Source organism: Protopterus annectens, chromosome 9.part0, assembly GCF_019279795.1.
Source record: "Protopterus annectens isolate FY-2018-M chromosome 9.part0, PAN1.0, whole genome shotgun sequence".
Lineage (NCBI taxonomy): Eukaryota > Metazoa > Chordata > Ceratodontiformes > Protopteridae > Protopterus > Protopterus annectens.
In genome coordinates this window covers 1,625,033,039-1,625,060,925 of record NC_056743.1, presented here as the reverse complement: position 1 = coordinate 1,625,060,925, position 27,887 = coordinate 1,625,033,039, and the positions used below count along the sequence as shown (strand labels likewise).

The following is a 27,887-nucleotide window of genomic DNA, read 5'->3' as shown; positions in this document are numbered from 1 at the left end:
TCACACACCACTCACACCTACACAACACACACCCACATATGTGGAGGTCCTCAACTTACACGACCCCAAACAAAGGATCCATCCGAGGAAAAAACACACGTGAACTCCACAGCCCTCCACAACACACACCACGCATAGCTACACACTTGTGTCCCACAGACACGAAAGTGTCACCATAAATCCAACATATTAGTCATAGGAGGCTCCATTGTGAGCCGCACAGATGTGCCTCTTATGGGGCTGTATATGTAGAAGGTCATGGTTACTTGTCTGTCAGTTGCCAGACTCTGCCATATCACATACACACTGATGTTTCTCAGCAACAGGTACTGTTATGAGTCTGTCACAGTCCATGTTGGTGTGCCTAACCTGAGACGTATCTCGCTGGACACTATGAAGTGAGACGATTGAGCACTCTATTTATGTGGCCCAGGCAGGCATGTCCCTAGCCTTGTGCAGCAAGCTTCTGTCACCCAGACTGAAACTACAATACAGTCAGGAAATGATTGACCTTAATAACTGACTTGGTTTCTGGTGCAATTCCATGGGGATCTATTACCTGACAGCCTGGGATGATATGATCAACAGACCACGATGCTTTGCCAGAGATGATCTACATCTGTCTCAACTGGCCTTCAGGCATCTGGTAATGGTTCTTGCCACCCCCGTAGTGCTTTTAGTAGGAAAAGTGGTGAGGTTAACACTGCCAACATACAACTGTCAACAAAGCATAAATTCAATTACATGCTTTTAAATGCTAGGAGTCTAAACATGAATCTGCGCTCATAGCAAGCAGTCTTAACCCTGGGAAATGCTGACATCTGTACAGTCGCAGACACATGTTTCAAAGCTGCAGAGAGCACTTAAGACTTACATGGTCACTTGTCCAATCATACACTCAGACCCCAAGGTATGGGCAGTAGAGCCATGGGACATGGGGTTTCACTATATATGAAAGACATAAACACCTCCAGGCTGGTCAAACATTAAGACACATGTGGGACACTGCAAGGGCAGTTAACCATTGCCAAGACACCTATTCAAATCATAGCTAGCTACTAGCCCCCACATGTGACCAGGAAGCCCATTCTGCCTATATGGACCATATTAACTCTATCAGGATTTGAGTCTGTACCCTGATCCTGGGTGACTTTAACTACCCAGACATACATTGGAAGACATACTCATGCTAGCAAACAAATGCCCAGAGATTCATCGACAGTGGAAATGCAAACACCATGGAACAGTTAGTTGCTGCCCTCACATGAGGTGAAGGTCTCTTGCAGTTGATATTAATCAACATGGGTAACCACTGCAGCATCCCTACAGTATCCTCCTCCATGGTCAAACAAACTATAAAGTGGTCATGTTTACAGTGACCATCTCCCACAATACCCATCTAGCTAGGGTCAGACATACAGACATCTCCAGAGTTGATTACATCCTCTTAAGGGATGGTATAAACAGCTCTGTATGAACTAGCACCATTATCCACAAATACACAAAAGCACTATATGTGCATTTGTATAGATCCATGGAGTCAGGTATACCCGACAGGACTACATCATCCTCTGCAAGGATAAGTAAACCTGCCTGGTGGGCATCTGTATTAAATAGTATCTATAACAGGAATGACATACTGTTGTGTGCGACAAATTAGGAGCAGGTGCCCAATTTGAAGCAATGTCACCTTAGCTTGAACAAGCTAATAAGAGCACTACTGAAATCCCACAAAGCAAACACCGAGCCCACATTGGCAACATCAACTACAGACAATCATATCTTCTTCTTCACATATGTCTGCAACATCAAATAAAGCAGTCAGATCTGCTCAGAAGTGGTGGTCAAGGACACCAGCTATACAAGAGCTGTAGATATAGCAAACTTGATGCCTGACAGAGTCAGTGAAAGCTTCACCCTCTGCCTCCCCTATCAGAACATCAGGACATCCCCAGTACCTGCCCCCTTCCCCTTATATGTAGTGGAACAGGTCATTACAGCCAACTCAGAGTCATGGTATATGGGTGCTGATCACATCACAGGATGCATCCTACATGACCCCGACCATGAACCTCCAGCACCATAAGGCACTTTATTCAACCAAAGCTTGAATACCACCTTTGTCGCAGCCAAGTGGAGGACACCAACTGTCACCCCTTTACACTTAGGTGAAGAGTCCAACAATCTGGCACATTATAGATCAATCAGCCTAACTAGGCTGATCTGCAAGGCCATGGAACAGTTTATCATGAACCTCATTAACAAGGACATTGGTGACCTCCACACACTAGATCACACACAGTTAGGCTTTGTCAAGGGGAAATCATGTGTGCTACATTTGGTTGATTTCTTTGATGCAGTCACCAAAGCCAAGGGGGAAACAGTTCACACTGCCTACCTTGACCTGGCCAAAGACTTAGCCAATATTCCCCACTTGGCCATAATAGATATATGCTCTCAACCAGGCATCAATTCATATGTCACCAAATAGCTAGCACACTGGCGCACTGACAGAACCCACCCACTCAACATAGGGGACGCTACCTCAAGTGGTAGGCCCATAATTAGTGGTGTAACCCAGTGTTCTGTGTTAGGGCCTCTATTATGTGTGATTTATTCTTCTGAGGTTCAGGGCACAACAAGTGGGCTATGGTCAAGCACATTTGCAGACGACTGCATGATGGGTGCTGTCACCTAATCCCCTAATGATGCGGACATCCGCCAAGTGGGTTTCACGCAGACACACAAGTGGTGCCAGAAACATGGCCTCAGGCTGCATACCACAAAATGCAGCATCATCCCCTTTGGGGAGAGGGATGTCCCCACATATTATCACAGTACTAACAACATCCTAATCATGCAATCAGTCATGAGGGATTTGTGCACACAGGTTGATGGCAACATGACATTTGACCACCATGTTGCTTCCATTGTAAGGAAAGCCTTCTATATGGCCCACCTCATACATAAGGGTATGTCATCCAGGGACATGGGGGTCATAACATCCCTGTATTCACCCTAATAAGGTCCATTATTGAGTATAATGCCCCTTTCATCATGTACCTTGCAAAGCATATGCAGCAGCTGTGGACACCACAGAGGTTCCTCACTAGAGAATACCAGGTCCTCAAACATCTACCATATACAGATGGGCTATAAGCCCATCCCTATACCCTGTTTCATACAGACTCCTCAGAGGTGACCACTGTCTGGCATACAAGATGATCACAGACTCCACCTTGATGGAACTGCTGCACAACCACAAGTCAAACTCCACTCTGTTAACACACACACACACACACACACACACACACACACACACACACACACACACACACACATGCACACACACCCTCAATCTGGTCTGTGACATCAACAGGACTTGTTGGCAGGTCAGATATGTGTCCCATACACTCACCCAGCTGTGGAATGGACACCCTGTCCACATCTGGCGGAATACCTCTTTACACCTTTTAAATCAAAACCTGGATAACTGGATGTTTAACAGGCCATACAACCTTGGGATACCACTTGTGTCCCTGTTGGACTGGGGCATTGGCTGCTGACTTGCATAAACATGGGCTAAACTGTGGGCTAGGATAATGAGGGCCTCAAGGCCAATAGCCTAGTAACCTTGTATGACCCTAGGTATACCAGTTATGGCCCTGTGTGCTGTGACAGACTATGTGTCCACACCCATCACTGCCATCTACTGTGGTGTGTCCCCTATAGGTGATGTTCCAGTACCATGTCATATAGCCACCATCCAAGAAATAGGTGAGCAGTACTACAAATGTATGGGGACAGGCCAGCAACATCTGTGGTGACACAATTATAGACAACACTGCAGCCATGCTATAGGATATCCTCCCTGTAGGTGTGTGACATCTGCAGTACACAGATGTTTGCAGAATAAGTACATGTGCCTGATATATGTGAACCCTCTGCCAGACAAATGTGGATGTCTGGCAAACAGTTGGACAATACGTAATGGTTGTTCTCAGACTGTGGGGAATCTGGCGGTCACATGCCAGACTCATCAAAAAACAGTTATGGTACATTAATATCTGGTACTGTATTCATTCCCTTATGTTTTATGCTCAACAAGGACACTCTGTTGCTGAGGCAAAGCCTATGTCCCCCCACTACTACTGGCTATAACCTGCTGTCCTGCTGTAGGGGGATAAAAGCTATGCTAGCCACAGCTCTCAAGTGATGAGATACAGGTGTGGAGTATACAGTGACCTAGCCAGAGTACATCAGGAACAGTCAGGGACACCTGGACAATGTTTGAACTATGCCTGTATGACATTCTCAGACTGAGAAGAGCTGACTGACAGTACATCATGTGATATGCCAGCTGTAGCCATGGTTACTTACTGTCAGTATTATGTAATACACAATCTAGTAGCATTTGTACATGAGCTGACCATTGCTGGAGGGACCCATAGGGCCAGAGCTGTGATCTATGTCACAGCAGACAGAGCCAAAAGGGAGGCATGTAGGTGCTGGACCACTGACTAACAGCAACATGTCATTCCAAGATATGTACTACAGACTTAATGTTGTAATCCCTATTTCCCATGATTGCATCTTCCTATTTGCATCCCATCACATGGGGTATTCTATTACATACCTGGTATAGTGCTGTACTCCTTTATCTGCATAAATCTTGTGGTATAATGCTTAGGATAGTGCAGTCTGTCTTCATAAAGAAAGTCACAGGTCTGTTTACCATAGGCAGCAGCTTGCCTTTTGTAGGAAATGTTCAAGAACAGGTGACTGCCTGTGCACCAATATGTGGCTCACACTTGCTAATTGTATCCAGAACAGCTGGGTTGCATTTTCATTAGTCAATGGCATGACAACACAGTGCTATATTTAAGGCCTTCATGTAGGTCTTGGCCCTTTTCCTGGGCTGTGAGATGGACATTATTGAGGTGTGGGGACTTCAGCATCACTGAGAGTAGGCAAAAATACTGTCTACTGTTCGGATTTATGTGGTATGTCCACAGTTTTGCATGCTATGTTTGGCCATTGTGAACAGACTTTCTGATTATGTGGCAGTTTACTGTTTAACAATGTGGGTTGAGGTCAGTAAGACGACAGACAGATGTGAGTGTCATACGTCACGTGCATCAGAATATGCATGCTACTGCAGTAGCTGCTGGTCTATCAGCTGTGTATGTTTGTAGGGGAAGACTGTGATACATGTTTCTGTCACTTGATAATTCCCCTCCCCACCCCTTTATGTATGGGTGTTGTGTAGATCCTAGGTGGTTGGGAGGTATGGTAGGTCTGTAGCAGGTAGCTGAACATATGGCCGCATATGTTGCAGGCTGCAGCTGCTGCATTCTGCCCAGGAGTCATACTGGGGATTGTGAACACACTGGGGGGCAGCAAGCTGTATATGTCAGTGAGGGAGCTCTTTCAGTTCTGTTGTCACAGCATAACCAGGGTGAGGGTATCCACAACAGTCCAGGTGAGGTATGTGCCTCTGGTACATATGTTATGGAATAGTGCTAACCAGAGAGTGGTAGGCGACATTTAGGATGCCTATACATATTTGTGAAGTGTGTCCCAACCTACAGGCCTTTGACGTGTTTATATGGGTGGCAGTAACTGCAGTAGCAGCGACCAGTTCTGCTGGAAATTGCAGGGCTCAGTTATTTATTTGTTGTATTGACAAGCATGTAGTGCAACAGACTGGAATGGAGGCCAGGACTGTAGGTGGAAAAATGTACAGCATGCTAGGAATGTGGCAGATTGAGCTACTGAGTCCATATTATAGCAGGTGTATTTGCAAGACATATGTGCATGTATGCAGTCTGTTACACAATTTATTTATTTATTTATTTTACTTATTTAACATTTGTTAACCGGGCTGGTCCAGCTGGATATATTTCCATTTTCAGTGGAGGCCCGGGGAGAAAAGCTCCAATTTCAACAACCACCACCACAGCAAAAAAGGTTTAAACTTGAATACACATTAGTCTAATAGATACAACATACATCAACAGCTCATTTTACAGCATGTAAGTCTACGGCAGTCCATAGACATTATTAGAGGTATCTTTAAAACCTAGGAAAAAATAGTTACACAGACAGTAACTTTCCTAAGGTTAATTTACTAAACATATTATCAGAAAAATAGTTAGGGAAGAAAAGGAGGAGGTATAAAGCAAAAGGCAGGAAATACTACCGACAGGGTACATTCTTAGCTAAGTAGAAAGGATAATAATTATTGTCAAGTAGTAGAGATTATTTGAGTTGCCTCTAAAGGAGAGGGATAGACAGGAAAGAGAAGAGAAGAGTAGAATGGCAAGAAATGACAAGAGATATCTAGAGATTCAGTCTGGGAAATAGCAAGGGCATAGCCAGTGATTTTTAAGATATTTCTTAAGATTTTGCTTAAAGAGAGAAAGGGATGGAAGTGCAGTAAGGTCAGAGGGCAAGAGGTTCCAATGTTTTCCAACAGTATTTGAGAAAAGTGAGTCACCAGCTAAGTTGTTAGACTTGGTGGTCCTAGCTAGAAGTTTATTGGAGGAGCGTAAGGAATCAAGGTTCCTGTAGGGTAATATAAGGTTGTTTAGTACTGGAGTATTGTTATGTTGATAGAAGATTTTATGAGTGATGGTAAGTTGGGAAAGTAAAAGAAGGTTTTTTAGTTCTAGCCAGTCTAGATGACGAAGGTTAAGACAATGGTGAGTTCTATATGGGTTTCCAGTGGCAAATCTAGCAATACTATTATAGGAGTTTGGTAAGATTACTTTTTTTTAGATTAGTGTAAATGGGGTCTGCATACAATAGAGTTGAAATTAAATGGGAGTGTGCAATAGTCATTTTGGCAGTTGGAGTCAGGAAAGGTTTTATCCTATATAGGGAGTCCAGTTTTTTTATTAACAGATTTAATAGTGTTATTAATGTGAATGTCAAAGGTGAGGTTATTATCAATTGTAATACCTAATAGTTTGGTGGAAGTGTCTGGGGATATAAGGGTACCATTGCTAGATTGAATGGAGAAATCTATGGGGGGGGGGGGGACTTGCTGTTTGTTGTAAACAGTAGTAACTTGGTCTTTTTAGTGTTCCGAAGAAGGCACCGTTTAGAGAACCATGTCTCTACGGTGTTAAAAGCTGTCTGGGTTAGAGACTGCAGTTCAGAAATAGAGTTGGCAGAGCATATAATAGTGGAATCATCAGCATATTGTATACAGGTTGTTTGAGGAATGGCTATTTGAAGGTCATTGATGAATAATGAGTAAAGGAGAGGACCACGAATGGAACCTTGAGGAACTCCCAGGGAAATAGGAAGGTGTGAAGATAGTTGATTGTCCCAAAGAACTGCTTGCTGTCTATTACTAAGGTAGGACTTAAACCAGAGAATTGCTTTGGTGTCTAGAGGGATAGATGACAGAGTGTTTATGAGTAATTGATGGTTAACCATATCAAAGGCTTTAGATAGGTCGAGAAAGAGTGCTGATGAGAGACTGCTATTATTACGGTTATTATTAATGGTGTTTGTAAAGGATTGGAGAGCTGAGGTGGTACTATGATAAGGTCTAAAACCATGCTGACAGTTTGCTAGTATGTTATGTTTTAGTAAGTGGTTCATTAGCTGTTGGTGAATGCATTTTTCCATAATCTTAGCTATTGGAGAGAGGGGGTCTATAGGCCTGTAGTTTGAATAGTCAATAGCATTACCTCCTTTGTGTAAGGGAATAATATGAGAGATTTTCCAGAGATTGGGAATGGTTCCTTCTGTTATGGTACAGTTTATCAGGATGGATATAGGATAGGCGATAACTTTGGCAGCTTGCTGAAGGTATTCAGATGGTAAGTTATCAGCTGAGGGGGAGCAAGGCTTGAGTTTGTGGATAAGTTTATGGATGTAGGAGGTGGGGATGGGTTGTAGTTGGAATGTTGGCTGAGTATTAGGTAAGGTGTTAGGGGGATCAGAGTTGTCTGTAGATAATTGGTCAGCTAGAGTTTGTATGGTGTTTGTGAATAAAGTGTTAAAGGCATTGGCAGTTTGATGAGAGGTATTATTTTCAGACCCTAGAGGTGAAGGAGTGCTGGAGTGGCCTGGGTGAAGGAGGTTGTTCACACTTGCCCAGACTTTTTGTGGATTTTTGTGGAGATTTTGCTGCAGCTTGCTATAGTAGTTTTTTTATCAGAGAGAATAGCTTTTTTTGTAGCATTTCTCAGCTGTCTAAAGGTTTGGTGACTGGGGTATTTCTGGTTGCTCTCCACTTAGCCCAGGACTTATTTCTAAGTAAAATTTTTTGTCTGGTATCTTTTGAGAGCCAAGGGGCAGGTTTGGATTTTGTTCTAATGGATCGTTTACGTGCGTGACTCTCAAGGATAGTTAAGAATTTATTATTGAAATATATAGCAGCTTCTTCAAGAGGTAGGGTTTTTTAGAGGGTTCCAGTCACAGGCACTAAGTTCCATTTGAAATAGTACAGGCTGGAAATTTTTCTTGGATCGAAAGGTCCTATAGTTGGGAGTATTGTTAATGTCATTCCTTTGTCTAATGATATAAGTGAGCATGTGGTCACTTACATCATCAGGCAAAGTTCCTACTTTATAAGTTTGTGCTTATTTATTGATCAGTATCCAATCTAGTATACTTCCTTTATTATTAGGTTTGTTGATTCTAGTGGTGGTGGAGATAGTTTGATTAAAGCCATGCAGGTTGATATGAGCGGAAGGATTGTCTGTATTTATAGTATTCCAGTCAGTGTTAACATCTCCAAGAATAATAGTTTCTTGCGGGAAAGTTGTAGATAACCAACATAGGGTATCTTCTATTGTAGAAATATTATTGCCTGGAGGTAGATAGTTGCAGATTATATATAGTGCTTTGGTGGGATTGAGTTGAAATTTGGTGATTAAGAGTTCAATTTTACTATTTTCAGGTGGGTTATAAGGTATAGAGGAGATGTGTAGTTCATTTCTAAACAGTAAGGCTACTCCACCTCCTTTGCATTTTACTCTATCAAGTCTTAGTATATTGTATCCTGGGGGGATTATTTCATTATCTTTAGATGTAGGTTTTAACCAGGTTTCTGTAAGGCAGAGGATATCAAAGGAGTGAAAGTCTAGAAGGGCATGGAGCTGGGCAACTTTGTTGTTAATACTGCGGATATTAAGATGACCTATTAGTAAGAAGTTACAGGGTCTGGACTTGGTAGTTAGGGTGTTGGGAGGGGTACTAAGAATAGGTGAAGTAGAAATATTGGTAGGGCCTGGGATAGGGTGGATGTCACCATCTTGTAAGGAGGGTGAGTTTAGTGCTAAAAGAGGGTGAGAAGTAAGGACAGATAGAATTTTTAATTTTTTTATTGTGGGCTAGTGTAATTTTAAATGTGTAAGGCGATGATATTTTGGTATCGGGTAGCTAGAAGTAGAGGAGATATTTATTAGGTGATGGGTAAAGGCAGTGTTGTATAGTTCTGTTTGTTTAGGAGAGTAGTTGAAGAAGTAGCAGTTTGCATTTTCAAAAGAGGTAAGGAGATAGGTAGTGGTCAGTATAGGAATAAGAGTGTCTGAGAGTATTACCAAGGATAAGATGGTTTTAGTTATTGTAGACATATTACGTAGTAGATGCCACTGAGTCTGGTAGGTAAGGATAGTATATAGTAGTATCAGATAAGAAGTGAAGATCGGGTAGTTGAGAAGAGAATAGGCTACAAGTAAAGGAGTTTTCTTTAAGTTGTAAATAGATAAGTTATGGAAGTAATGAAAAGAAATTAGATGGGTAGAGAGTTGTAAAAAGATAAGGTAGGGAGGAGGAGATGAAAAGCTTGTATAATGACAGAAGTTGTATGGGAGGTAACAAGTTAAGGAGGTGTGGGAAATGAAGAGAAAATATTTAAGGTGGAGAGACTGATGAGAGTAATATATGTAGGATTGTAAGAGGGAGGGTGTTGGAAAAGCTGTAAAATATGGGTGTGGCTTAAGGAAGATTAATTAGAGTGTGGGATAGGTTGGATAGGAGAGAGGGTGTGGTATGGGAAGTATAAGGGTAGGACCATTTGGGGTGGGTGTGAATTGGGGGTAGGGTAGGGGAGCAGAGTGAGCCCGTAGGGCGAACAGAGCGGGCAGCACCAAAAGGTGCTGAGAGGCAATCAGTTATAAAGTGAGATTGTACTTTACAAAACTTAGGTAAATAGGATGTCTTAGAGAGACTAATTCCTATAAAAAGCTGGTGTAGTCCCTTTAGTCTTAAGTTTTATGGGAGAAGGAAAAATAAGAAGCAAATAGAGACAGCAAACTTTAGATAAGGTAAGTTTTTAGCTGTTCTGTCTTTCTGCCTAATTGACTACCAGGTTAAAGTCTACAATTTCGTTTCAGGGGGTTAGCTATGTGGTTACTAACACTTGGATAGCTAAAAGTAGGTTCATACAGCAACTCTAGTAAAGTATATTATACTGGTAAGATACTGGGATTACAGGTTGTGTACTTTACTGCCCTCTAGTGGTCCAATAAAGGAAGTACACCTAGTCTCAAAACAAGTTTGTAAAGAGAAAAAGGGGGAAAAGAGGGATTGGAAGGCCTCAAGGAGGGTCCACGGGTGTGCTATCCCAAAAACAGGAATATGATAAACAGTAAAATATGTTAGAGTTACATTTAAAATCAGCAGGTTATTACCTACACAAATGAGGTAGTAGGAAACACTTCAAGGTATTCCAGGGTGGGTTCTACCGATAGGGTATTCTTTCCGTTTGGAGGTTCCTTATAAGTATTAGGTAGCTGTTGGGAAGATAGCCCTTATCAGAGCAAAAGGCCACAAGCTGTAAGAGAAAAAAGAAAACTAAGAAAATTGTGAAGAAGGCCAAGTTGATGTCATGGCAGTGGAGGGAAGGAGAAATGGTGAGGTAGTGTGGAGGTAAGTAACAGAGTGAAGTAGGAGAGACACTACAGTTTAATACTGCTACACAGAAAATTTGACTTTAAAACAGTAAACAGAGGCATTTAGATTACAAAAACAAGTCGATTAAAACATGTGTCATACTTAGTATGACATACAATACAGTTAGAATGACAACTAAGCAAAAAAGTAGCTAGTAGAAATTATATCAACTACATACAGTGCAAGACTTAGAACAGTACGAAAGTTAAGCAAAGCTGCCTAACCAATTGAAACAGAGAAAGCAAATCAAATTAAAATACACACTATATCAGAACTTTCAGTGGTTTAGATCAATTAATAATTATACATGTAACCTAATCAAATAATATATATAGGCTAAGGTAGAACACAAGACTCTACTACAACAAAGAATATACCATGTATGCCTGTTGAGGCATTCCCTATGTATAGATATTTTAGATCTTAACCATCTTCAGAGTACTAATGAGTATAACATTATCCTAAAGCAAGTTAGCATACATAAAAAAACTGCAGTAGTTATGAACTTATATGATTTGCTGCTACTTGAACTACTTAAGGAGCTGGGACTATAGCGACCTACAATTGAAAGATGGGCTCTACGCTAAGTCCTTGAGCATGTAGAATTATATATGGTGCAAAGCCTTTAAAACTAGATGGCTGGTTAATGGTTAGTTTCACTACAGATAATCTAACATAAATATAGTAGCACTAGAGGGTTTTAAAATGGCTAAAATACAACTACAGCTTATCAAATACAGAGAAACAGCACTCTGAGCCTGAGGACAAACGAGCGACTTCAAGTTGCTGATAGCGCTCTGCGCTAAGTCCCTGGGCGGACCAGAAATCAGATATTTTGCCACTAGGGGGTTTTAAAATGGCTAGAATACTGCTGCAGCTTATAGTAACAGCGGTCTGAGCCTGAGGACAAACAAGCAACTTCAAGTTGCTGATAGAGATCTGCGTTAAGTCCCTGGGCAGATCAGAAAGAAAATATTTCTCCACTACAGGGTTTTAAAATGGCTAGGGTACTGCTGCGGCTTAGCGGCCACTAGAGGGTTTTAAAAAGGCTAGAATACTGCTGTGGCTTAGCAAATGCAGAGTAACAGCGCTTTGAGCCTATGAACAATCAAGTGACTTCCAGTTGCTAATAGTGCTCTGCGCTAAGTCCCAGGGTAGACCAGAAAGAAATATTTTGCCAAAAACGTACCATAAAGGTTAGAATATCACTTCTGATAAGCAAAGTGAGGAATCAGCACTGTGTGCCTATGCACATCTCGAGCAGGCTACAGGAGGTAACCAAGCTCTGCGCTTAAGGCACTTGTAAGTGCCGGAGTAAACAGAAAGTGGAGGTGAAGCAATATTCTAAGTAAAATTCCAGCACTAAGTGCATAAGCACTAAATAACAGCTGCAATCAGGAGCTGAGCTTTACAATGAGATAACTGCAGCCTCTTCAGAGAAAAATGTACCACTTATCGTCTAAACCGTTTTATAGAGCAAGCTTTAATCTTAATGTTGTGGTCGCTAAGAAGTAGGATTTCTGGCCACACCATACAATGAAAATTAATAAAATAACTGGGAAGGTCAAAATTACGCAGTCGTATGTTGCTCCTAAGGGCTTTTGTTCCTTACACAGGTCATCAATGGTGAGACTGTACCATAGCACACCACACGGGAAAAAAAGGACGCTCACAACTCACTTAAGTAGTAATAGGCTGAGCAGCTGAAAATTGCAGTTAAACATGAAAAAAATATTTGTTTCGTTCATACAATACCAAAATAAGTAAACGATAGACAACATAAATTAGGACATATCAAAGATGCAAACAAAATAATAAGAAAAACTTACGGACAGCACACCACGCAGAGGGGAATGTTCTACCAGGGAGTGTAGTTTTAAAAATGGCGCCAGAGGACCTAACCAATATTTATAGGTTAAGGCAAGGATTGAGGGTAGAAGAGGAGGAGGTGGGAGGTGCAAAAGAGAGACATCAGAGCAGGAAAAAGGAGGTGTGGAAAAGAGGTAAGCTATCCTATCAGGAAGGTAGGAGAATTAGAGGGAGATAATTAAAGAAGTAAAATAAGGAGTTATTTAATAGATGTAGCCAAGGAAGGCAATCAGTTATAAAGTGAGACTGTACTTTACAAAACTTAGCAGGTAAATAGGATGTCTTAGAGAGACTAATTCCTATAAAAAGCTGGTGTAGTCCCTTTAGTCTTAAGTTTTATGGGAGAAGGAAAAATAAGAAGCAAATAGAGACAGCAAACTTTAGATAAGGTAAGTTTTTAGCTGTTCTGTCTTTCTGCCTAATTTACTACCAGGTTAAAGTCTACAATTTCATTTCAGGGGATTAGCTATGTGGTTACTTAAACTAGGATAGCTAAAAGTAGGTTTATACAGCAACTCTAGTAAAGTATATTATACTGGTAAGATACTGGGATTACAGGTTGTGTACTTTACTGCCCTCTAGTGGTCCAATAAAGGAAGTACACCTAGTCTCAAAACAAGTTTGTAAAGAGAAAAAGGGGGAAAAGAGGGATTGGAAGGCCTCAGGGAGGGTTCACGGGTGTGCTATCCCCAAAACAGGAATATGATAAACAGCAAAATATGTTAGAGTTACATTTAAAATCAGCAGGTTATCACCTACACAAATGAGGTACTAGGAAACACTTCAAGGTATTCCAGGGTGGGTTCTACCGATAGGGTATTCTTTCTGTTTGGAGGTTCCTTATAAGTATTAGGTAGCTGTTGGGAAGATAGCCCTTATCAGAGCAAAAGGCCACAAGACAAATGAGGTAGTAGGAAACACTTCAAGGTATTCCAGGGTGGGTTCTACCGATAGGGTATTCTTTCCGTTTGGAGGTTCCTTATAAGCATTAGGTAGCTGTTGGGAAGATAACATGAACATGCATGTTTTGGTGGGTGTGACTTGTGACACTGAACAGTCTGTCATGATTTTCTAATCTCAGTATGTACTAACTTGGCAGTACTGCAGCACACAGAATAAGTTATGTGACAACCATGCTAAAAGTAGGTGGCACAACTGGGGACATTCTGCAACAGTTTGTGCATTTGTCATCTCTACTTGATATCTTAGGCCTCACATCCATCCATCGACATTTACTTGGCTGTATACTGGTTTGGTGTCTGCATCACAGTCCCAAGTACACTGTCATTTTTCCCATTATATATACAAGTAGTACCACTGTCACTCAGGATATGTTTATGGAAACAGCTGTTCTACTTCAGAGCTTAGTGGCCTAGTGGGCTAATGTACTATGCTGTAGATAGCAGGATCCCAGGTCCAAAACTTGGCAAGTCTGATTATTTTTGCTGATGTGCATCATTGGCAATCAGGATATGTTTATGGAAACACCTGCTATTATTCATAGCTGAGTGGACTAGTCGGCTAATGCACTATGCTATAGTTGACTAGGTCCCAGGTTTGAGAGTTGGCAGGGGTGATTATTTTGCTGATGTGCATAACAGTGTCAGAAATAAATAAGGTGATTAAAGCAGTTTTAAGCAGATTTGAGTGGCGAGGAGTGCTGCTTAGCTCCACGTAAACCCAAGTTATTTCCAAAAAAAAGAAAAGGAAAAAGGGGTTATATGAAAGTGGTGAAATGGGGCAAGCAGGGGGAAAAGCAATGGGAAAGGCAGGTAGGGATGTGCAGGATGGGTGTAGGAAAGGACCATAACTCTCCATGTCTTGTACAGCAATAGCTGTACAGGTTGTACAGAATTTGGAATTTGGAGCCTCACATCCCAGAGAGAGGGTTGTGGGTGACATAAGTTTGTTGATCAGTTGCTGTAATGATTGATTTTGGGCAGTGTCGGTGTGGGTGAAATGGAGAGTTATGTATAAGGCAATATATTTTTTTCTGTGGGACAGATGCCTATTTCTTTAAGGTGAGAATGGAATGTTGGGGAAGGGTTATAGGTACATTTGGGGTGATAAGTTGGGTAGGAGAGGTTGCATTTTCAAAGAGACAAGACAGACAAAACAGCAGACAGGGGCAGTGTATGACACATGGGGGGGGGGTAAAAAAACTTGGACGGGGAGGGTGCTGTAGAATCATAGCCATGTGCCCTCAGATGGCAGCAGTGGGACTGAACTCCACACCCATGGGCAGTCACCACTGCTCCTTCACTGCCCCAAAGGTGGCTGTGGTGGGGGCTGGGCATCAGGGCCAGGATGCCCCTCAAGGTTGGCCAGTCTGCCCTCATCTGGTGCAGCCGATCATCAAACCCTTGGTGAATGTTCCTATGCACCATCCCTGGTAGTTGTCACTAGGTGACAACTCCTTCTCTGCGCCCACTCCCTGAGGTGGTTCCACCCTTAGGTGGTGCAGGACCAGTGGAGGGGCAGCACCAGGTTGGGTCCCAGACATGCAGGGACCTAGTGCCATTGCCAGTTGAGGTGGGGTAGGTGGATCCACGGAAACCAGCCAACCCAGTCATGCTATGGTGTTAAGGTTTTTTGAGGTATATAGGTTAGTAATGAACAGAAAATTTAAATGTTAGTTATAACAGCATGTAAGGTTGTTGCAAATAACCCAGTAGGATATTGCATAGCATATGGAACACAACAATAAAAGTGGTAACAGTCAGTATTGTAACAGCATGCCAGTAACAGTTATGGCAAAAGGCCAACAACATAGGTAATTCAACAAGGTATGTTAGTATGCAACCATTGTAATATATAACAATAATAAAACACAGGGTCCAACATAACATTTTGAGAACAACAATATGTTAATAGTAAACTATACCCGATGTGTAACAATAATAAATTGTGATGCAGATAAGGGGTGGGTGAGAGAGAAAGACATTCCATTACTACCAGTATAAGCTATATTGTTTGCAACAGTTCTCTTCTATACTCTACAGGTCTGCCCATATTTTATGTCTACAAGTGACCTATAGGTTCTGTAGCACATGCATACCTCTCACGCTATCCGCATGCAACAGTATGGGCCATATTGTAACACCTATAGGTACATAACTACATGGGACTGTTACACGTTAGAGAAACATATATGACTACCAAGGTGTACTGTGGACTGATGTAGTGTGAGTGTGCTAATGACATAAATCAACTGGATGTTAAATCTGTGTCCAAAGGATTTGGCAATAGTGATTAGAGTCCGTGACAGTGTGACACTTGAGAGACATGTATTGTGCAGAATACAGAGAGTATACACTTATTTTGTCCTTGGCAGGCACGGGGTTAGACTATCAGCAGACATTCAGAGATGCACCAGCATACAGCCATACAAAGACTACACAGTTTTATTTGTTTTATTAACTTGCATTAGTAGTGTACTTGTTGACATTTTATTTACTGAAGTCTTATCATCTTTCTGAGCAATGCTGTTTACAATCTGGTACATCTGGACACACAAATTAGTAACCCATTCAAACAGCTACTGCAGTCATTCATTTCTCTGTAATTCCTGTGGGGAGAACATTTATTAACAACACATAACTGTTTCTAAAAATAATTAGTAGTACTTGTCCCTGGATTCAAACCCCTGTCTGTGTGTGACAAAATGTAGAACATGCCTAGCATTTATCAAACTGTGTTACTGATCCACTGCTGAGTATTGTTTGACTGATATGTGCCTAGAGCTCACCTGATAAACTCTGACCTGGTAATAAAGGTAGAGTGTTATAAAAGACTACAGTGACACTTGAACACACATGCATGAGATGCATACATGATGGCGATAGTAGGTGAACTGTGCATCATTACATGGAATGCAGGTGTAGACAATGAACCCGTAGTGGGTGGAAATATGTGTGAAGTTAACAGACCATATTGGAGTGCTGGGTTGGCTACCTGACCCATATACAGTTGCAAATGGTATATTTGCATTCTACAGCTATTACAGTTTTATACTTGCCTGCAGCAGTGTAATTTAAGATCAGGAATGCATGAAGCTGGAATGCAATGGACACAAGACAATCATGAGATACACACTATTATTCCTTGGCCATTCCTTTTATAGGTTCAGATCTTAGTGTAGAACAAATATCATAATACATTACATTTTGTTGTACAGCTCCACATCTACAGTAAACAATCTTTATTAGCTAACCTTCAGTCACTTAGTGGTATTATTCATATTTTTCATTCAAAGCACATGACCAACAGCCCAAACACACAGATACTAAAAAACACAGCTTTATTAGGGGTGACATTATGCAGAGACTGCTATACATCTAACAGTCTGTATTGATGGACAGTTCATATAATGCAATGGTGTTGCAAAAAAGCTGTAATTCCACATTTAATGCAGTAGATATTTTATTTCCTTAACATTATGAATGCAGTTGAAATTTATTTCCTTAACATTAATGCAGTAGAAAATGTATTTTCTTGTCATTATCAGGTTTCATGCTTTCATCTGCATTGAACTATACGTGGCATTATACTCAAAAGAGCTTATACCTACTGGCAATTACTACTGTACTCTTTCTTGTTTATATGACTATAGATTGCAAGATATACCTGTACTCACCACACTCACAGTGCAACCTGGCCAGGCACCCTGCATGGGCCTCTAGGTTGTGAGCTCTCTCCCCTGCAGCTGTGGGGAGAGAAACACGCCATTATGCATACCTGTCTATTAGATATTCATATTAGAATTTCTTTAAAGAATGCTTACAATACTTACAGACTTGTGGGGAATTGTCCTCCCGAGCATCTTGGATCCATGTGGCCAAGAGATCGCCCTTCCTATGCTTCAGATCATCATAATGGTGACGCACCTGCTCAACTGTACGGGGGATACCGGTTGCACTGGTGAGGTCATGTGTCAGCTGGTTCCAGGCCTCCGATTTATACTCTGATCCCTAGTACTGGCCTTGTAGCTGCCAGTTGTCATCATCTTTTATGAGGAATCCAACCATGGCTCTGGACACCAAAATGCCCTACTGCTGTGTCCGGAAGTTTGTACCCTCTCCAACTCCTGCTATAGTTTCTGCCAAGATCAGACTCCAACAGATTCTGGCTATATTCCCACCCCTTGCACTTAAATAAGGCTGTTTTCCTGCCCTTTGCTGCCATTGGGCCATTTTTAAAAATGCAGTGCTTAGTTTAGCACCACACAAACCCATTAATCTTAGCTAAGCAGTGCTTAATCTGGTAATGCTTAATATTTAGTGGTGCGCAAACCAGCTTAGCTGAGCTGAGGACTGCTTAAACTGGGATTGCTTAGCAGTGCCCAAACCAGCTAATCAGAGCTGCACACTGCTAAGCAGTGCTAAAACGGGTCCTGTTTAAGCACTGCTTGGCTTGGCTTAGCAGTGCTTAGCAGAGCTTAGCTAAGAGTAAATCAGAATTTAAAAAAAAATTAAAAAAAGAAATAAACTAGTAGGAATGAACAAATATGTTTATTACGTGTTTGTATGTTACTTCTATATTTCCTGACCTTATGTATTTTAATTTTTTTTATCTTCGAGTGTGGATTTTATGTATTGCAAACTTGTGTGTAACTGGAGATTTTCTCCTCGGGTTTCCACTGAATATGGGCTTCTGGCCCACCTGGACTAACCCAGTTAACAAATGTCACTAAACACATCAATAAAAAAAAATTATAAAATATTGCTATCAAATATAAAACCTGAATGGCCTGTCTGTGTATTCCAACTGTGCACCTACTGCACACAAGGCCATGACTGTAACCATTCAGCTATGTGGATATATTGACTACTGCTATGCATTTCTGTATAGCTCTCAGCTACATTTAAGCACTGCTGAGCACCGCACCACGCCGCACCATGCAAACACACTCTATGATGCTTAAACTTGACCTTTGATATGAAAATTAAAAGTATCCAGCATTTATTTTTAGATGTCTGGCACATGTCTATTCTAAGTGCCATGCCACACACTGTAAACACAAAAAAGCTACAAAAAATATTTAACTTTTATATTTCAGTGCCATCTGGCACTTTGACAGTGCAGGGGGTGTGTTACTAATCTCCAGACACTGTAACACACTCCCTACACTGATTCTGTAACCATGTTACATGGCTCTCTCTCAGTAGCATGCCTTCACTAATATGCAAGGTGCGCTGCCGAGGGGGAGCCACAGACATGGCCATGGTACCTTCCATGTAGGCCCTCCACTATTCTTACACAGAGTTTATTAAATCCCCACCACTCTGTTCCAACATTCACTCACATCTTTTAAGTTGTATATATTTATTAAAAAGGCAAGTACAAAGCCATTTCTTTGCTTTTTTTCTTTTAAAGATATGCTTATATTTTTCTTACTCTAATACAACTTCATTACAATTTGTTTTACCTTTCCTGAACTTCCCTTTTGAATTAGCAGTTACATTCTTCCCAGCATATCACATTATACAATGACTTTGGGCTCAGTAGAGATGAGAGATTTGGCATTGAGACATGCACGGCTGAAACGGCATCCATAGTGGGAGCAGAACTTGGTCAATAAAAAGCCACTTAAATTTTTTTCCATCACTATTAGTAAATGGTGTAAATACCTTACAGATAACACAAGATGCAGAAAAAATAACTTTTACCTCTGCAAAATATATGCAGTGAATGCTTATCCCTGGACAGAATTTTGTGCCCACTTTTATGTTTTCTAAAAACATTACTCTCTTTCTCAAATAAACACTTTTGATTTTTCCAAAAACAGAAAAATGCTCAGTAACATCAGAAAAGATAATTTGCAAATGTCTATAAATGTACCAAAAGAGTAGCACAGAGTGTACGCCAACAAGGGTACCAGAAGCAAAATACCAGGGGCATATGGAAAGACCTATTTATACAATAAAACTGGTGAGACAAAAGAAAATAAATGGACTGTCTGATTTGAATGCTAGTAGCATGTAAAAGTTTCATATTCTGAACTGTATAATTCCTAATAGCATTAACCCTGCTACTGGTAAGTCAGTAGCACCACATACCAGATCACATGCTGATTAGTACTATGATGGTATCTGCACACAAAGAGAAGCTGTTTCAATAAAGGTAGTGTGATGGCTATTTCATTTTAATAACACATGGGTATTGCAAGGTTAGGAGAAATACAAAATGAATACATCCCTCATTACTGATGAATATATAATGGTGTATACCAGACTATAAGACTTGAGAAGTGAATACATAACTATCCTACACAGCCAGGGCCACATTGTCTGCATCACATTGCAATACTAGACCACGACTCTGTGTAACAAACTTCAGTAATGAGTATCCAACTATATTCTAGTACCAAACTTAGAATGTATATACCAGGATTACAATGTGAGCACCAAATGTTTCTTGATGGTGTCCAGTACCACATTTGCATTGTGTTTATCACACACACCCTAGTATCATACTTACAAAGTGTATGTCTGGATTACAAAACAAACACCAAGCATTGTGAACTACCTATACTGAGTTTACACACTGAGTAGCAAGCTGTCCTGAACTGCACCCCTTTAGTATACATACATGTAAGTTTCATCTTTATAATCCTTATGTACAGGGGCGGCCCGTGCTATTGGACTACCGGACTGCAGTCCCCCCAGCTGTACAAATAAAGAAATTAAAAGAAAATAAAAGATAAAAAAAAAATTCAAAATTCGCACTAGTCCGGGCTGCTGCTGAGACAGTCTGGAGCATGCGCAGACTGTTTCAGCAGCAGTCCGGACTGGGAAACATGTCAGAGCAGAGATCCCAGAAGTCTATGCAGTTAACTGCATAGACTGTCGCTGGAAACTCATCAGACTCGGACTGCAACGTCAGCAGTCTGGAGTCTCGTCAGGGGAAGAGGGAAGATCTCGCATGGTGGATGTACTCCAACAGACTCTCATCGGGGGAAGATCTCGCGTGGATGTGCTCGGGCAGGGGTTTGCAGCAGCTATGGATTTATGGCACGAAGGGATTTGGAACTATGGATTTATGGCATGAGATCTACTACAGGTAAGGTAGGTGTGTGTGTGTAAATGCCCCAGTTGCTATATACTGGTGGCTAGACTGATGGTGGTGTGGTAGGGAATACCTCAGGCTTGAACCCTGTACCTTGTATGCAGGTGTTAAAGACCTGAATTCCCTACCCACCACCATTTGTAAAAAAAATTGCAGATTTTTGCCTCATATTTGATCTGATCTGTTCCTCATAATATCTGTGGTTTCTAAATGTTGCAATGCTTGGTATTTGATGGTGCAGTGGTAGCATTGTTGCCTCACAGCTGCAGGTTTTCAGGTTTGATTCTTGGCTGGGGTGTCTTCTGTGTGGGGTCTGCATCTTCTCCCTGTGTTTGTGTGGGCTTGCTTTTGTGTCCTCCCATGTTACAAAGACATGTCTGCATTATTTCTTCCTGGGCCTCTGCTGAAAATTGTTTTTTTGTTCCAAATCCAACTGTCCTGATTAACAAATGTTAAATAAAATTGACAGGCATTTGAATTTCAGACTTCAGGTTTCTGGATGTTTAATTTCTTACATATTTGATGGTGCAGTGGTAGCACTGTTGCCTCACAGCTATAGGTTTTCTGGTTTGATTCTTGGCTGGGGTGCCTTTTGTGTGGAGTCTGCATCTTATCCTTGTGTTTGTGTGGATTTGCTCTGGTGTCCTGCCATTTTACAAAGACATGTGTCTACAGTATTTCTCCCTGGGCCTCTGCTGAAAATTGTTTTTGTTCCATAAGAAGTAAAATTGACAGGCATTTGAATTTCAGACTTCATATTCTTCAGAAAATACATAGTAACACAACCTAAGTTTATAAGATGAATATTTTAAATTTGTCCTTATTTTTGGGACTGTATTACCCCATTATTGGCTTTGTCCAGGATTTTTGTGCTAAGGTTGACAGCTGTGGCAAGAACTGAATTCACTGAATATGTTTGAGGGCTGTATTCCCTCATTACTGGGTTTGTCCAGGTGTTTTGTGCTAAGAGGTTGACAGCTATGGTGAGAACTGAATTCATTAAATGATAGCCATTTAAGTTTCAGTCTTCCGCTCTTTCACAAAGCAGCTTATTTGGCGTAGTGGTATGTTGCTCTGACTGTTTTGCACAGGGACCTTGGCAGTAAAATGTATGGTGGTAACACAGCATTTTTCTTTCACAAAGCAGCTGATTTGGCATAGTGGTATGTTGCTCTGACTCTTTTGCACAGGGACTTTGGCAGTAAAATGTATGGTGGTAACACAGCATTTTTCTTTCACAAAGCAGCTGATTTGGCATAGTGGTATGTTGCTCTGACTCTTTTGCACAGGGACTTTGGCAGTAAAATGTATGGTGGTAACACAGCATTTTTCTTTCACAAAGCAGCTGATTTGGCATAGTGGTATGTTGGTCTGACTCTTTTGCACAGGGACTTTGGCAGTAAAATGTATGGTGGTAACACAGCATTTTATTCTAGCAACTTTCCAAGATTATACAAGCAATGTTTAATGTGTCCCTGGTTTTTGGGCTTTTGACCCCCCCCCCCATAAATTTGGCTTTTTCCAGATTTCTTGTGCTGCGAAGTTGAGATGCAGTTGAGTATTGAGTAGATTTTACAAGGAGCTGAGAGCTGCAGGGGAAGAGAAGTTTAGTGCTGCTTATGCTAAGTCAGCTTGCATTGTTAATAGCACAACAGGTTGTGTACTTGCTTTTGATGCAGAAGGTTATTGGTTCTACTCCCACAAGGGGTGAATGCTGCTGTACTGAAAAAGGTAAGATGCTAACTATGAGCCTGTTATCAGTTTGCCATCCATGTCCTATTGCAATATTACTAGCTTATCATTTTAATGTAATATAGGCAATTTATTCCTCAGGGGCATCAGACACTTTATTTTTCGATGAAACCATGAAATATAAAGGTGTTTGCTAGCAGCAACCTCTTCATTAGTTACAGATTTATTTAATGTGGAATTAATTAGATTACTTTTTTACTTCTTCAGAGATTGTGCATATTTACTGATAATGGTTGACTTTAGAATTGTGCATATTTACTGATAATGGTGGACTGTAGAAGTTTGAGTAGACTTTTATGATGGAAATGTTCTGAACTGGGCAGTTTTGTCATTATGGGTGCATGCATTTTGTTTCATTGTTTACTGGAAAAATGTTCAAAACAATAGGAAGGTGTATCAACGAGCACATGCATGTTTCATATGCAAGGGGCCTATGATTTGAAAACAGCCCAGAATTAATCTTTATCTGCCACTGGTAAAATGTATTTTCTTTGAATGTGGGTTTCAATGCTGTTTCAGTGAATGTGAGTTTCAACTTCAAGGGCAGAGAAGTTTTAATGCTAAATTTGTTTAGCAGATGTCTTAGTGTTTGTGCTGTAAAATGCAAAATAAAACTTTCAAATGAAGTCCAAATCATCATAGAAGTAAATCAGTATGCACATTAGTGTTTATGGTAAATGGAGTGAAATAGCCAAGTAATGGATCATTGGAATGGCTGCAGGGAGAGGCTCCATTCGGCCATGATTTTGTGAGGGGGAAGGGCGGCAAACTTAAAGACAGCCCCAGCTGAACTATACCTCCCAACTGTTCAGATTTTCAAAGAATGAATAGATTTTTGCTTCTTATTTTTGGTTTGTTCCTCATAAAATTTGTGGTTTTCTGGCAAATCATTCAGGAATTAAGTCACTAAATAATGACACACTGAGTTTCAGACTTCATAACCTTCAGAAAAATGCATGCTAAAGTAAGACCTGTTGTTCTATCAACTGTCTCACTTTATACAATAGCAATTTTTAGTGCTGTTTATATGTTCCCCCAATATATTTGGACTTGTCCAGATTTATTGCATTAACAGGTTGAGAGGTACATGCAAATAAATTGCTTTATACAATTAGGCATAGCCAAACCTCTCAACTGTCCCTGATTTTGGCTCAAAATGTTGCTCTTCCCCCTAATAATCCCTCCGCAAAATAGCAATTTTGGAAGAAAACATGGAGGGTTTACAATTAAGAAATAACTGTAATAATCAGAGTTATAGATTACTTTTATTTCAGAAATGCATGTATATTCTTTTATTTTGTCAGCTGCTCAAGTTAGCAGTACTAATATTAAAGTGTCCCTTCTTTGACAGGTTCCCAGCTGTATTGTATGGCTATTTTATATTTTTACATCACATTTTTAGTCCATTTTTCATAAAATTGTGGGGTTTTTTTGGCAAATTAGTGACAAATCATTAAAGACTGAAGTTAGAAAATAATGACAGGCATTTGAGTTTCAGATTTCATACCATTCAGAAAATTCATACTAATGCAAGACCTATTCTATTATCTTTCTAAGTTTATAAGAGCAATATTTAAAAATTGTCCTTATTTTTGGGCCTTTGTCCCACTTCTTTGTATGGCTTTGTCCAGATGTCTTGCTCTGAGGTTGAGAGGTATGACAAATGTGTCAGGGCCATCACAGTCAGCCAGAGACATTTCAAATTGCGACATACTTGTTGCACCCCACTCCCCCATGTAGTGACTCTGGATGTGTCGAAGCAAGGCAAGGAGTAGTTGTGTAGTGTAAATGTGGAGAGTATCCCCCCCATCCAAGGTAGACACAAGTACTAGAGTAGCTTTTCATCTGTCCTTGATTTTTGCAGAATAGTCTGGTTTCTGTCATATTTTTTTGTACTGTTGATTTATGCTTATTACTCAAAGTGCATGTTGCTCTGTGTTTAAGTAGCAATGCTTTAATGACCATCAGGTAAGCTTGGCTGAGATCGTAAGATTCAAGTAAGCTTTAATAAGCATACTGTTAAAGAATTGCCAACATTGAAAGCCTTTCTGTTGTTGCCATGTAGAGAATACTTAACTAGATAATGTATAAGCCTTGAGTATTGAAATGCATATGACAGTATTTGTAATAAAGGACAGGATTACATTATTTTAAGAAACTCATTACACTTGGAGACTTCCAGTCATGTCTGCAGGCTTTACCCATAAACTAAACAGAATGCAAATCATGTGGTCCATAACCTGTACAGTAATCATTTTAAGCAAGGTATCTTGAGCTTATTTCTTGTTTGCTTTTCATTTTTTACTTTGATCATGTTTTCCCCATGAAACAAGTAGATAGTTGTCAGGCAGCAGGTCTTTTTTTGGATAAGAAACATTTTTACAAGTGGGGGCATCAGAGATTTCTACTTTCAGCATGTTACTTGGTACTTTAATAAAGCTCAATATAAATTATAATTAGAACTGTAGTGCAAGAAGTGGTTTGAGTTGAGTGCTGCTTGTTTTTCTTATACTTGATTTTGACTGGCATTCCATTAATGTATTTAAAAAGTAATTTATTTTTTCATGCCTCACAACCTTTTTGTTTCCATCTAGATATTAAGTAAGCTGTCATGCAGCCAATGCATTGAAATATTTTTAATCTTCTACACTTCATTTTGTCTTGATTGGACTCTCATAATGACGGTTTGGCACCCAGGGCAGTGTATTTAGTTAGTTTTTGTGGTTTTGAGCATAGCCCCTCCCCTTTCTAGTTGGCCACACCCCTGCCAATTGACCCCACCCATTCAGCTGTCTCCTGCAGTCCCCTTTGATTTGAAGTCACCAGCCACCACTGCTTATGTAATGCACAGCTGATCAGGGAAAGGTTTCACTTTAAACTTAAATCATTTATGATACAAGAATATATAATTCTTGGTGGTTCTAGTTTTGGAACATGATCACTTGAGGATATGTATTGTACAACCTTTTACAAACAGTGTTATTTTGTTAAATTAAAGTTATTGATTGTAAAAGCTAGATTGCTATTAATATCAGTCACCACTTCTTTCAATTCATCACGTATCTTAAACTTTTTGCCACTAATATTTAGTTCAGCTATCCACCAGTCTGATCAAAGTGCACTATAATACATTTCTTTTCATACGAAGTTAACTTGTTGGTGTGTCACCAGGTTAAACACAAGTATAAATAAGAATTATGCTTAATATTTATGCCAACTTGTCAAAAACTACAAACAAATCTGTTCATTACAAAGTGCACTATAATACATTTCTTTTCATATGAAGTTAACTTGTTGGTGTGTCACCAGGTTAAACACAAGTAAAAATGAGAATTATGCTTAATATTTATGCCAACTTGTCAAAAACTACATGGGAACAAATCTGTTCATTACAAAGTGCGCTAGTTGCTGATGCCTACCAAGCAGAATAATCAGGAAATGTTCCCTGTAGAAGACGAGACTGGACTATAAGTTTAGAGAGAAAAGTATGATGCTACCTTTTTTGAAAAGGCAGAACAGAAATTTCACCTGAATGGCTCATGTTTGCTTTCTCTTTTAGTGGACTTTCAGTTATGAGACAAAGGTATTTCCAACTTATGGGGGGTATGGTATTGTTAAGGAGGACATCATCATATTTGTTCAGACCAGTAAAATTCATCAAGAGCTGTTGATTTGTTACATAGAAAATACATTTTCGCTCACTACATGGAAACTTCTATGCTATGGCACATCTGCAGATTTTTTTTTTTAGATAGCTACAAATTATTTTGCAAAAAATCCAACAAAACTCAGTACAAACATGTCACTTAAAAAAAATGTAAAAGAATGTTTGTGTCATACATGTCATATAATAATGTGTATACTCTAGAACAAAGTAAATATAAGACAGGAAAGTGTGGAAAAAGTTAAAAAAAATCTGAGTACTGCCACCTTAATTTTAAGTAAACATACATATTTATGATGGTGATATACAATTCTACTGATACCTATTCAGTCAGTAATTGTCTAACTCGCTGTTGTCATGAATAATAACAGAAATATAGGCCTTTTTGAAATGCATGCATCTGGTCATTTTTTTCTAATGATGACATACTTTAAGCAGCTTATAATACTTACAGTGGATGGTAATGATGGTGAGGCTACTGCTGTCGCAATCCCAGTGGTCATAGTAGTCGAGGTATCTAATTCCCTTTCTTTTTTCTTGACTATGAAGAGTCTTTGAAGCCAAATCTTGTACTCATCAATGACCTTTACATGTAAAAAAAAACATGCTAGGTCAAAATTTTCACTACCCAGCCAATCTACTAAAGTACTGTTGTTAAAAATGCAAGTACATTATCTGTGGGAAAATAAAATTAATAATTTTTCACCTGCTAGTTATTTGTCTAAAAACCTGAAAGAAAAAAATATTACTTCAAAAGAAATATGCACTGTAAGATGAAAATAAATGTGTTAGGGTATCCAAAATGCATATTATGAGGGCTTAGCTGATATTAGGTTGGTAACTGTTTTATTCATGCTATGTTACTTATCAGGAACTAGACCTGTATTTGGTCACTATTTCAAGTAACCAGTAAATCCCTACTTAAATTATTACATATTTAACATTTATTATTTTGCAAAAAATGCATGCCTTGAGTCACTGAACAGCAGAAAAGTAGATCATTTCTTTTATGGTATAGATGTTAAGTCACAATAACACTAGTAAATGCCAAAACATCCTCTTTGGCAAATTTACTTTTTTGTGTTTTTTTACATAACTGTGTAAATAAATTCAACATCTTCTAGCAAATTGATTGACAGATATTGAATATGTGTCAGCCTGGTGTTAGATAGACATAATACTATGGGTATGAACATGCTTTTTATCAGTGGAGAAACCACACGCGTAAATCTTGTATTATCTGATTGATCTTTGCCTCGGCCAAGAAATTGGCCACTATTTCTCCTGTTCTCTTAACAGATCTTAATGCATACATAATACCTAATGTCAGTGAACAGAGGTACCTAGGCCTAATTATGGAACCTTCCCTTTCCTTTACTGCACACACAGATTTTGTAACTAATAAGATCCTTACTCAATTAAAACTATATTACAAGATCAGTCACCTCCTTTGCCCTGCCTTTTGCAGGACCATTGCTAAAAAAACTTTAATACCCAAACTCGAATATGGCCTTTCTTTTCTTGTTATGCATTTAGCCCACAATACTCGCAGAGTATAGACTGCTAAGAATAAAATCTGCAGATTTATTCAATTAGCAGACCCCCAGATACACTACTG

General features: G+C 39.9%; 1 protein-coding gene across 1 annotated transcript in view; it reads right to left on the bottom strand.

Annotated features, from left to right (window-relative positions):
* The window catches only part of LOC122810977 (adhesion G protein-coupled receptor E2-like), a 232,209-nt gene that overhangs the window by 56,762 nt on the left and 147,560 nt on the right, over window positions 1-27,887 (bottom strand). Inside the window, exon 3 of the mRNA XM_044082500.1 lies at window positions 26,722-26,853. Coding sequence (XP_043938435.1) covers window positions 26,722-26,853 — 132 coding nt within the window. The remainder of the gene's footprint in view (window positions 1-26,721; window positions 26,854-27,887) is intronic.